Source organism: Vulpes lagopus, chromosome 14 (assembly GCF_018345385.1).
Source record: "Vulpes lagopus strain Blue_001 chromosome 14, ASM1834538v1, whole genome shotgun sequence".
Classification (NCBI taxonomy): domain Eukaryota; kingdom Metazoa; phylum Chordata; class Mammalia; order Carnivora; family Canidae; genus Vulpes; species Vulpes lagopus.
Window position 1 is genome coordinate 30,606,658 of NC_054837.1, and position 12,097 is coordinate 30,618,754.

At 47.3% G+C, this 12,097-nt stretch overlaps 1 protein-coding gene across 4 annotated transcripts in view; it reads right to left on the minus strand.

Annotated features, from left to right (window-relative positions):
• The window catches only part of RILPL1 (Rab interacting lysosomal protein like 1), a 44,080-nt gene extending 32,017 nt beyond the window's left edge, over positions 1-12,063 (minus strand). For 2 of the 4 annotated variants that reach the window (XM_041728930.1, XM_041728931.1), the window contains exons 1-2: positions 11,602-12,062; positions 4,715-4,865 (exon numbers count right to left, since the gene is read on the minus strand). In XM_041728930.1, the coding sequence (XP_041584864.1) occupies positions 4,715-4,865; positions 11,602-11,910 (460 nt within the window). In that variant the 5' untranslated portion in view covers positions 11,911-12,062. Of the gene's footprint in view, positions 1-4,714; positions 4,866-11,601 lie in introns of all 4 variants that reach the window. The other 2 variants (XM_041728928.1, XM_041728929.1) reach the window with 2 other exon arrangements.
• Positions 12,064-12,097: the final 34 nt, after the last annotated feature.

A 12,097-nucleotide genomic window follows, 5' to 3' on the forward strand; every position in this document is an offset into this window, starting at 1 on the left:
GCTGTGACCCATTACCATGGTAATGTAAGATGTCATTACGAGAGAATACTGCCAGGAGCATTATGGGAACTCTCTGTAGTATCTTTGCAACTTTTCTATAAATCTAAAATTATTCCAAAATAAAAACGTATGTTAAAAATATAAAACAGGGATCCCTGGGTGGCTCAGCGGTTCAGCACCTGCTTTCGGCCCAGGGCGTGATCCCAGAGTCCTGGGATCAAGTCCCACATCGCGTTCCCTGTGTGGAGCCTGCTTCTCCCTCTGCCTGTGTCTCTGCCTCTCTCTCTCTGTGTCTCTCATGAATAAATAAATAAAATCTTTAAAAATAATTTAAAAATTAAAAGTACAAATGTAAAACAAACAAACAAAAAAACAACAACCAAGGTGTGGAACAGTCTAGAATATGTTACCATTTGTGAGGGGGCGAAAAAGGATATTCTCCTTCTGCATTTGTGTAAATATATACATTCAAACATGCACAGAAAATCTGCAGAAAGAGAGTAGGGGGTTTCTAGGGTACCATCTAGGCAGACTGCTTGGGAACAGGAAGGAATCAGGAGTGGAAGGGAGACCAAGCTCTTCACCATAAATACTTTTGCATTATTTTATTAAAAAGAAAAAAGTAACATGTGTGCATTTTATTTTTTACTTTGAAAATTTTTCATTATTTTTTTCTCTAGAATGTAAAACATTGGAGAAATTGCTGTCAATGTCCTCAAGTCTTGAGGCTGGACACTGGGGCTTCAGCTGTAGAACTGCTCAGGTTCAAGCTTCCTTTAACAGGAAACATTAACTCAGATGCTCAAGTAATTTTTTCTGCTATTCAGCTTTCCGGCTGTATGGAATTTTTTGAGAGCAAAAACTCAGATTTCGCTCCCACCTGAATCCAGATCTGGGGCCCTCGGGCAGGTGTGCCATGTGTGCAACCATCCTCAACTGCTTATGTCTACCTGCTGGAGCAGGCTCATACCTTCAGATTGTCACCTGCCTCACATCTCCCAGGGCTCACTGGGCCAGGAGCTGCAGGGTTGGGGCTGGCCTCTCCTCCCCTCATACATGGATATGGCTTTACTAACCCACTGGTCATATTCTAGATATTTACTGGGTTTTTTTTTTTTCCTGCTTTATTCTATCAATCACTGAGAGGCATGTTGAAATCTCCCACTATGACTGTGGATGTGTTTTTCTTGTTTACTTGTCCACTTTTTATTATTTATTTTTATTATTATTTTTAAATTTATTTATTCATTCATTAGAGACACAGGGGGAGAGAGAGGCAGAGACACAGGCAGAGGGAGAAGCAGGCTCTACGCAGGGAGCCCCATGTGGGACTTGATCCTGGGTCCCCAGAACCAGGCCCTGGTCTGAAGGCGGCGCTAAACCACTGAGCCACCCGGGCTGCCCTACTTGTCCACTTTTTAAATGAGTATATTAAAAGTATACAATTTGGTGGTTTTTAGTATGTTCAGAGAGTTGTGCAACTGTCACCACTATGTTTTCATCAACCCCGCAAAAGTAACCTCATACCTATTAGTAGTCGCTCCTCTTTCCTGACCTCCTTCCAGCCCCTGGCAACCACTAATCTACTTTCTGTCCATAGAGTTGCCTACTCTGGGCATATTTCTGTTCACTTTTGATTTATAAACTCTGAGGCTAAATTATTAGGTATGCAGAAACTGAAAATCATATTTTCTTGATGAATTGAACTTTTTATCATTACATTACATTATGTAATTACATTACATTATCAATTCATCTTGATGAATTGAACTTTTTATCATTATGATTTGTGCCTTAAAGTTTATTTTGTCTTATATCTGTATAGCTACACTAGCTTTCTTTTGGTTAGTGTTTGTACAGTATATCTTTTCTCAGCCTTCTGCTTTCAACCTTTACAAGAGAGGTATCTTAGAAACAACAGAGTTGAATTTTTAAAATACTTTTTGACAATCTTTATCTAGGACTTTTAGCCCATTTATATTTAATATAACCTCCAGTACAATTGGTTTAAATCTCCTATCCACAATCTACTCCTTTTCTGCTTTGTTACGCTTGTTCTGTTTGTTTTTTGCTTTCATTCAAGGGACTGAGTGTGTACCATTATGCCATTATGATATTGCAATATGGTAAGAAATATATATATTTTTAGATAACATGATTGAATATATATACACATGTACGTATATACATGTGGTCTTTGACCTATGTTCTTGGCACAGAGTTCCTAAAACTCTTGTGATTTCCTGATAGGGATGAGAGGAGTGTCTTTTGTTATCCTAACAAGCCTCTTTCCACCGTATCTGAGTTTATGATAATGAGGTGACTCTTGGTGGTCTCCCTAGAGAGCTTCAGGATGGGGTCTGGTTACCAGAGGAACAAACCATGTGATGAGTGATTAGAGGGCTAGAACTTGCAGCCTTAACCCCTCACCTCTGAGGAGGGGAGAAGGGGCTGGAGGCTGAGCTAATCACCAATGGCTAATGATTTGATCATCCATGCCTACATAATGGAACCTCCATCAGTGTTTGGGATTTAGAGAGCTTCCAGGTTGATGAATGAATATACCCATGTCCACAAAGGGTGCTGCACCCTAATTCCACTGGGATAGAAATTTCTGAACTTGGAAATTTTCCCAGAGACCTCATCTATATACCTTTCTTCTTCTGGCTGTTCATCTGTATTCTTTATAATATTCTTTGTATCCTTTATTAGTCAGTAATAGTGTTTCTCTGAGTTTTATGAGCCATTCCAGAAAGTATTAAGCTTGGGGTCTGGAGCTATGGGAACCTCTGACTTTGTAGCCAAGTTAGATAGATGTGAGTATCCTGGGGACCTGTTACCTGCCAATTGACACCTAAATTCAGGGCAGTTCATTGGACCGGTCCCATAACATGTGGAGTCTGATGCTAACTCCAGGTAGATGATGCTATGCGCCAAATTAAATTATTTGTGCCTGGAGAGTTGGAAAATTGGTTGGTGTGGGGGAAAAAGAAACCATCCACTTGGTGTCAGAGTGTTTTAAGGAGAAGGTGGAAAGGAGCTCTTCTGCCACTGTGGAAGGGAGATGCAGGCCCTAGCACGCGCCTCTTAGCCTCCAACCTGGCAGTCCAGAGCACCAGGCAGAGAGCAGGCACTTCAGTGATAAAATGAGTTTATAAAGGGCCAATGAATGAGCAGTGTTCTGTCTGGAATCATTAGCTCTTAGGCGCCAGAATAACACAGTGGCCCATTTGTGGGGCTGGGCATGATTCCCATTTGGTAGCCCCAGATCAAGGGGTCTCAGAGAGATACAAGCCTTCCTTCAGGGGGCTAACTTCAGCAGACCTGAGCTCCAGTCCTGACTTCACCACTAACTTGCTCTGTGACCTTGGACATCCCACTGCACTGCCCCTAGCCTCATTTTTTCTCATCTGTTCAATAAGGAGGCTGGACTGAATAACCAAAAATTCAGTAATAACAGTTAACACTTGCTGCATGTATATACCAGGTACTAATCTAAGTGATCTGTAAATATTAATTTATTGAATCCTCACAACAACCTTATGAGTGACACATGGTTATTTTTCCCATTTTTATCTGGAGAGGAACTTAGGCACACAAGGTCAAGTGACTTGATCAAGGTCATTTAGGAGGTAAGTAGTGGGTTACTTACCTTAGGAGGCCTAGCTCTGGAGCCAATGCTTGCAACCACTAAGACTTTTGCTTTCATTACACAGATCACATGTAAACCAAGGAAACCCAAGGAAAACAGAATTCCAGCACCTACATCAAAATATCCTCTTTTCTCAGTCCTTACAGTCCTTATCAGTATGCTACTTTAGTCTTACAGAGAAGTTACTATGGTTCTGAACTTCAGTTTCCATGCAAGCCTATCTCTCACCCCATCCAGCAGGAGGAGAGGGCTTATGTGGGGACCCAGGGAGTTTCTTCAAACAGGACACAGAGGTCTGAGATTCCTGGGGCAACAGGCAGCCTCCGATTGGGAAGGAGGCTGTGAGGGAGAAAAGAGCTGATGCAGCCCATGGGGCCCAGGCTAAATCCCATGCCAGTCTTTGCTTCCCCGAAACCAGCAGAGGGCCTGGAGTAAAAGTTCTAGATAACTGTCTGCAGGATGAATGACAGTTCAGGGGTTCCAGTGCCATTCTGATCTGGTTTACCATCCTGGGTTGCTCACTGTGCAACATGGGCCTCTGGCAGGAGTCCAGTATCTTTCCAGCACACTTAGAATAAAATCTAAACCTTGGTCTCCAAGGGGCACGTGATCTGACTCCTGCTGACCCCTCTGACCTCATCTTTTAACCACGTTTGGCCCCGATCATCTTCTGTTATATTGGCCTTCCTGGCTTCATATAAAACTCCTGCCTCAGAGCCTTTGAACTTGCTTCTCTCCCAAGATATTTGCATGGCTCAGTCCATTACTTCGAGGGTTCAAATGTCACCTTATCAGAGAAGCCTTCCTTGATCACTGTGTCTACAGAAGTCCCCTACCAAATCAACTCTATCATATCCCCCAGTATGGGTTCTTCCAGAGCACTGGTCACAAGCTGGAACCATGCCATCTGTTTGTTTACATATCCATCATCCTGCTCCTCCGCACTAGAACATAAGCTTCATGAGGGCAAGGGCTTTGTCTCATCCACTGGGCATTCCTCATGCCTATGATCACAGTGGGAGCAGCCTTCTCCTAACTTCCCAGGCTGGCCCCTCCTCTTACCTTCATGCTTCTGGAACTCCTCCTCAGAGAAACTGGCATCCTTGTGCGAGAGGTTGGTCATGAGCTGCTTGTTCTCCTCCTGCAGCTGGGCGATCTGGGAAAGGAGGTCCTGTGCCTCCCCCCGCCATACATCCTCCACCAGCTCCAGCTCCTGTGAAGGTGACGGGCCAGTGTGTGGTGGGGGGTCATAGCTTGCCCAGGGCAGCAGCCTCACCCCCCTGACCCTCGGGAGCTGCTTGGACCTGCCAGGGCTTTGGGGTGTTCCCTCCCCATGAGGGCCAGCACACCAAGAAAAGGCCACCACTAGTCCATGTGGCAACTCTGAAATAAGTAAGAGGTGTCCTTCCTCTGGGCATAGCCTGCATTTGTGCTTTAGGACTCAGCCACATTAGAACTGCCTCAAGAGCCACAACTGTAAGGTCACGGCTGGGCCACGGTGGCCCTAGCGTTCCCAAACTCTCTGGAGAGGTCAGAGCCCTGATCTGTGGATAGACCCTGAGTCAGGACCAACTTGTCTCCAAGGGAGAAAGAGGCTTCAAAGACCCTGGGGAGGGCAGCCCAGGTGGCTCAGCGGTTTAGCGTTGCCTTGAGCCCAGGGCCTGATCCTGGAGACCTGGGATCGAGTCCCATGTCGGGGTTCCTGCGTGGAGCCTGCTTCTCCTTCTGCCTGTGTCTCTGCCTCTCTCTCTTTCTCTCTCTCTCTCTCTCTCTCCCTGTCTCTCATGAATAAATAAATAAAATCTTAAAAAAAAAAAAAAAAGACCCCCAGGAGGCCACCTAGCCCCAGTGTTCCCTGTATGTCTGACAAGACATCTCTTTAAGCAGTCTTGGGCAACAGACTCACTTTACAACTCTGAGCCTGTTTCCCTTAGTGGGGGAGCCATAATATAAAGACTCACAGGGCTGATGTGAGGATAACTAAGATCAGTCTATTAAAATTATTTTGTGGATGGGTATAATCAAACAGAAGTGTTGACAAGGACATGAAAAAGTTGGAACCCTAAGGCCTTGCTGGTGAATATCTTAAAATGGCACAGCCACTGTGGGAAACAGTCTGGCAGCCCCTTAATGAGCAAAACAGTTGTGATCAGCAATTCCAATCCGGGGATCTGCCCAAGAGAAATGAAAAGACACGTCCCCACAAAAACCTGTATGGGAATGTTCATAGCAGCATTGTTCACAGGCACCAACAAGTAGAAACCACCCAGATGTCCATCAACTGATGAACAACATTGACGGACCTTGAAAACATAATGCTAAGTGAAAGCAGCTAGGCCACACAGTGTAGGACTCCAGTGATAGGAAATATTCACAACAGGTACATCCATAAAAAGTATGGTGCTTGTCTAGAGTTGGAGGGTTGGTGGGGGAATGAGGAGTGGCTGCTCATGGCTATGGGTTTTCTCTCCCAAGTAATGAAAATGTCTAAAATCGATTCTGGTGGAAGTTATACATCTCTGTGAATAGATCAAAAGCCACTGAATTAGATGCTCTAAATGAGTGAACGATATGGTATATGACTTATATTCAATAAAGATACCAAAAAAAAAGGGAGGGTGCGTTTTGTAAAACCAGAAACTAAACATAGCACAACTGCTATTGCAATCAGGACATAATGCTGGTTTTTAAAGCATAGATACTGGAGCCTACTGACCCGAGTTTGAATCCTGTCTCTGCCACTGACTGGCTGATCCTGTAGAAGTTATTCAGTCTTTGGATGCTTTGGAAATGTGGAAAATAGTGTGATACCTACCTCTGAAGGCTGTCATGAGGATTATGTCAATGTTGGAATAGTGCCCAACACCCAGAAAATGCTAAGGATGTGTTTGCTGCATTCTGCTCCTCCTACAGCCTGTCACTAGCTTGCCCAGGTGGCCGGATAAACACGGCCTCCGTTCATCTTTTAAATAAATTCCTAAATCCCCATCTCCTTTGTCAGGAAATCTGCCGCAGTGGGGAAATGAGAGATAATAACTAAGTATTCACACAGCTGGTTCAAGGTCACCAGGCAAGGTGAAGGATCTGACCAGAGGGTGGAAGTGCTGGTGGCAGGATGGTGCAGGCGTGTGGCCCTCACAGTGGTGGGCTGGAAGCAGAGGCAGGCTATTCTATGTTGTTCATCTCTGCTCTCATCTGGCAGAGGCTGAGCACAGAAGTCTCCAGGGGGCAATGGTTGAGTGTAACTGACTGTACATCCTGCTCCCTGGAACCTGAGGCTATGTGACCTTACATGGGAAAGGACCTTGGCAGGTGTGACTCAGTGAAGGACCCTGAGATGGGGAAAGTGTCCTGGGTTACCCAGGTGGGCCCAATGTAATCACAAGGGTACTCGTAAGTGAAGAGGGAGGCTGGAGGGTCAAAGTCATAGATGATGTGGTGACAGAAGCAGAGGCCAGAGCTAGTGATTTGAAGATAGCAGTCTGGGGGCACCTGGGTGGCTCAATGGGTTAAGCGTCTGCTTTCAGCTCAGGTCATGATCCCGGGGTCCTGGAACTGAGCCCTGCATCGGGGTCCCTGCCAGCTGGGAGTCTGCTTCTCCCTCTCCCTCTGCTGCTCCCCTTGTTTGTGCTCTTTCTCTCTCCCTCTGTCAAAAAAAAAAAAAAAAAGTAGTCTGCTGGCTGTGAGGATGGAGGAAGGGGCCCCAAACCAAGGAATGCAGGTGGTGTCCAGAAACTGGGAAAGGCAAGGAAGTGGATTCTCCCCTAAAGCTGCCAGAAGGAATGAATTTCCTGACATTTTAACCCAGTGAAACCTAGGTGTAATTTTGACCTGCAAAATTTTATCTAGTTTACCCATATTGATGTGATCCATAAATATCATACTCTGCATTATCATAATAAATGTATGTTACTTCGAGCCAGTAAGCCATGGTAACTTGTTATGCAGCAATAGACTTTAACTCTCAGGGTTTCCTTTTTTACTCTGCCCTAAAAAGGGGTGGGGTTATGTGTGATTCTTGCCTCTGAGCTGACCACAGCAAATTTATTCTAGCCTCCACATCATCTAAAAAGCTCTTCCAGGAAGTCACTCCTGATTGATTACCTCCTTTGCCGTTTTCAAACCCCTTATGCTGGCCTACAATGCTCAGGATAATCAGATCCCTGCATCTCCCTGATCTCACCTCTCACCTCTATTCCTTATATGCTCTATTTTAGCCACATGGGCCTTCTTTGTCTTCCTTTTTTTTTTTTTTTTAAAGACTTTATTTATCTGACACACAGAGAGACAGAGAGTGCACATGGAGCACAAGCAGGGGGAGCATCAGAGGGAAAGGGAGAAGCAGATTCCCTGCTGAGCAGGGAGCCCAATGTGGGACTTGATCCCAGGACTCCAGGATCACGACTTGGGCCAAAGGCAGATGCTTAACCCATTGAGCCACTCAGGTACTCCCTTGTGTTCCTTGAACACACCAAGTACATTCCTACCTCAGGGCCTTTGCACTTGCCATCTGCTTAGAATGTCCCTCTCCCAGCTCTCTCTGTGGAGGGCACCACACTTGATTCAGATCTCAGCTCAGATACCACCTCCTCAGGGAAGCCTTCCTTGACTAGCCCCATCTATTAGACCCCCATCTTGGCCAGTCTCCTTCATATCCCTCTGTTTTATTTTCTTCATGTCATTTATCATAAGCTGAAAATTTAAATACTTTAAAAAAATATCTATCTCCTCACACCAGAATTACACCATCCAACAGAGTAGTCACAAGCCACATATGACTGCTGAGCCTCAAAAAGTGGCTGGTCTAAACTGACACTTGCAGTAACGATTAAACATGTACCAGACTGGGGTGCCTGGGTGGCCCAGTCAGTTAGGCAGCTGCCTTTGACTCAGGTCATGATGCCAGGGTCCTGGGGTCAAGCTCTATGTCAGGCTCTCTGTTCAGTGGGGAGTCTGTTTCTCCCTCTCCCTCTGTCCCTCACCCTGCTAATGCTTGTTCTAATAAAGAAATACAATCTTAAAAAAAAATATGCACCAGATTATAAAGACATAGAAAAAAACGCAAACTATCTCTGTAATAATTTTTTAGGTAGTTATGTGAGGTGATGGATGGTAACTAAATTCACTGTGGTGATCATTGCACAATATATACAAATATCAAATCATTATGCTGTACACCTAAAATTAATACAATGTTACATGGCAATCATCTCTCAATAAAAAATAATTTTGTATGTTGATTATATATGGAAATAATATTTTACATAGACTGGGTTTGTTATGATATTAAAATGAACCTCATCTGTGTCTTTTTATTAATGTGACAAGCCACATATTTCTGTGGGACAGCATTGCACTAGAAAGTCAGGTCCATGAGGGCAAAGACCTCATCTGTTATGGTCATTGCTATCTCCCCAGTGCCCAGAACAGTGCCTGATACATAGTAGGTGCTCAATAAATATATTTGTTGAATGAGTAAATGAACATATACTGTTAACATTAGAGAGAACTGTATCTGCATAGCTGTCACTTTCTAAGCCTATCTGTAATTTTCCTGTCTTTCCAGGTACCTACCCACTATGCAAGATGAAGATCCAGCTTTCCCTGTCTCTGCACTGCCCATATCACCTGGGAGTGCATTCTGTATGCTCTGGCCCATCAACAGGTTGCAGACTGAGCAACCAGATAGAACATGTTATGATTGTGGCCTGAGTCTGTGTGATGAGAAGAACTGAGTCTGGGGGTGTACCTGGGGGAGGGGCTGATGAAAGACAGGGTGCATGTTTTACTGGAGCCACATGTGCTGAGAGAGAGTGAGAGAGAGGGAAGGAGGGAGGAATGAACAGACAAGCTGATAAGACCAAGGACATGTTCAGAAGACTTTTGTGGAAATAACACCGTGAGGAGCCTTTGAGACTACAAGAAAAAAAAATCAGAGGAGTCTCTCTCGATCCTAAGAATACCAAGAAAAAGGGACCGGGGCTTGGATGGGAAAAGGATTTTGTCTTCTGATTTATGAGAAATCATCCTCCGTGTTTACAAACAAGGCCTGGCTCTGAACACGCTGGGGTTTACTTCCTGGCTGATAGCATTCCAGAAGTGATAAGTGCAGCTGGCTGGGAATTCCATCTGACTCCAGGCCTAGTGGCCTCTGATGTCTCCCAAGGGTGTCTCCCAGCACAGGTGCTAGGACTTCTAAGTGACCCGGGCTAAGCCCCTTGGCCCGAGTTAGTAAGAGGCAGCCTTGTGAGAGGATTTCAAAGATCCCTTCCCCCTGTTCTCTAAGAGAGAACGGGGGTGGGGGGTGGGGGTGGGGATCTGGGGTAGGAGAAGGGATGCTGGAGATGGGGGTAGGATCTCCAATTTCAGCCTATGAACACCTCACTGAGAGTCTCTCCAGGCCTAAAGACAACAGTTAACACTCCTAAGGCCCTCAAAACCCGCCACACTCTGTCCCAAACACTTGATATAAGTTAACCAACCCTTTTCACCCCAACCCGAGGAGATGAGTGCTATTATCATTCCCATTTTACAGCTAAAGAAACTGAGGCACAGAGAAAAGAGGTGACTTGCCTAAGATCACAATGGCAGGGTTTGTACATGTGCTGCCGAAGCGGGCCCTCACAGTGGCAGGGTTTGAAACCAGGCTGTCCATCTCCAAAGTCCCTGCTCCTGGGAGCTTGACATTAATTACAGGGCTGGGGCATTTTCAAGCTCCCAGTAGGATCCTGGAAATGTTGCCTCACACTCGGGAGCTTGGGTTTCCTTCCTGACCTCAGGGCATAGGGACCTCTGAGGACAAACACCTTGGAACCTCACAACACTCTTCACAGCTCTGCCCCCAGGTTAAGACCACAGACACAGCCCCTGAGGCTATTTTCCCTGAAACACAATAGGTTATGGCCTGCCAGGGAGCTTCAGAGAGGCCAAGTGTATTTCCTGAGGCCACACAGCAAGCCAGAGCCCAGGCAGGCACCCTGATTCCTCCAAGGAAAGGCGTTTCCTCCTATTCTCTGTCCAAAGGGTCTCACAGAATCTTCCCTGGGCTGAGGTTGGGGCAGGAAACCACACATCTCCCACTTCCTTTTCCCCAGGCACCTTGTCTAGACTCCCAGCCCAATAGGGAGGCCCTGATTCATGGGCTCCAAGGGATTCCTGTTCACAGGGCAGAGGCTTAGATTGAAAGCTGCCCCAAAGCACGTCCTTCCCCCAAATCAGGGAAAAAGCACTAGAGTTACCTCCACTAGGGCTGGGATTCTCTCAGCACTGACTTGGGACAACCCTCCCCCCTCCATTTTCTTCATCTTCACATGAAGATAATTCCTGCCTCACAGAGCTCTGTGAAGATTAAAGATAACAACGCCAAGGAGGGGAAAACACCTCAGGTCAATAAACTAGAAGAAACCCTGGAAAACATTTTGCAAACAGAAATCCGAAGATCGGGGGTCAGTGAGCTGGGTGGCTGGAGGTCCCATCCCCTTTACTCTGGGGGGTTCTGGGGTGAGAAGAAAGGGGCTTGACGTCACATCTTCTTGGGTAACACTGAAGGGCAGAGAGGGCTTATTTCATTTCTGGAAAATACTCTTATCCAAGCACTTTAGATATATCACCCCTTAATTCTTCTAAGGTGGGTCTCACCACTATCACTATTTGACATGCCAAGAAATGAAGCACAGAGAAGTTGAGTCCCCTAGCGAAGATCTCACAGCCACTACGCGGTGCAGGTAGGGCTGGAACTCAGATCTGACTCCAAAGAACACCTTGGCGGTATATGCCAGGTGGCGCTGGCTGGACCACAGAGGGCCGGGGGCCTCGCTTCCTCCCTCTTCCATCCAGTGGGGTCTCTTCCCAGGAGTCCCCGCGCGCACAGGTGTGCGCCCCGGCGGCCCGCAGCTCCCGCGGCCCCATTGCCCGGATGCGCACCCCGGGGCCGCCCGCTCGCCACCCACCTTCTGGTGCTTGCGCTCCTTCTCGATGCGGTCCATCCTCTCCAGCCGCAGACGGTCCAGCTCCAGGCGTAGCTCGTCCAGCTCGGGCGCGACGTGGTGGCGGCTGACCAGCACCTCCAGGATCTCCAGCACACGCACGACCTTGGGCATGAGGCGCGCGATGGCCTCGCAGCCGTGCTGGTCGATGACCCGCTCGAACTCGTGGCCCACGAGCGACGCGATGTCGTACACGTCCATGACGGTCAGCTCGGCCACGTTCTTCTCCAGCGCCGACTCGGCCGCCGGCGCCGACCCCCGGTCCTCCTCCATGGCGCCCCGCCCGGCCTCTCCGCCACCCCGCAAACTCGTGCAACTCCCAAACTTGCGGCTGTCGAGGGCCGCGCCGGGCCGGGCCCAGCTCGCGCCGCCGCGGGCGCCGCGCGCTCAGGGGGCCCTCGGGCGGGGGCGCACCGGGCTGCGGGCGGGCGTCCGCATGGGCGGGGGCGGCGGGCGGAGC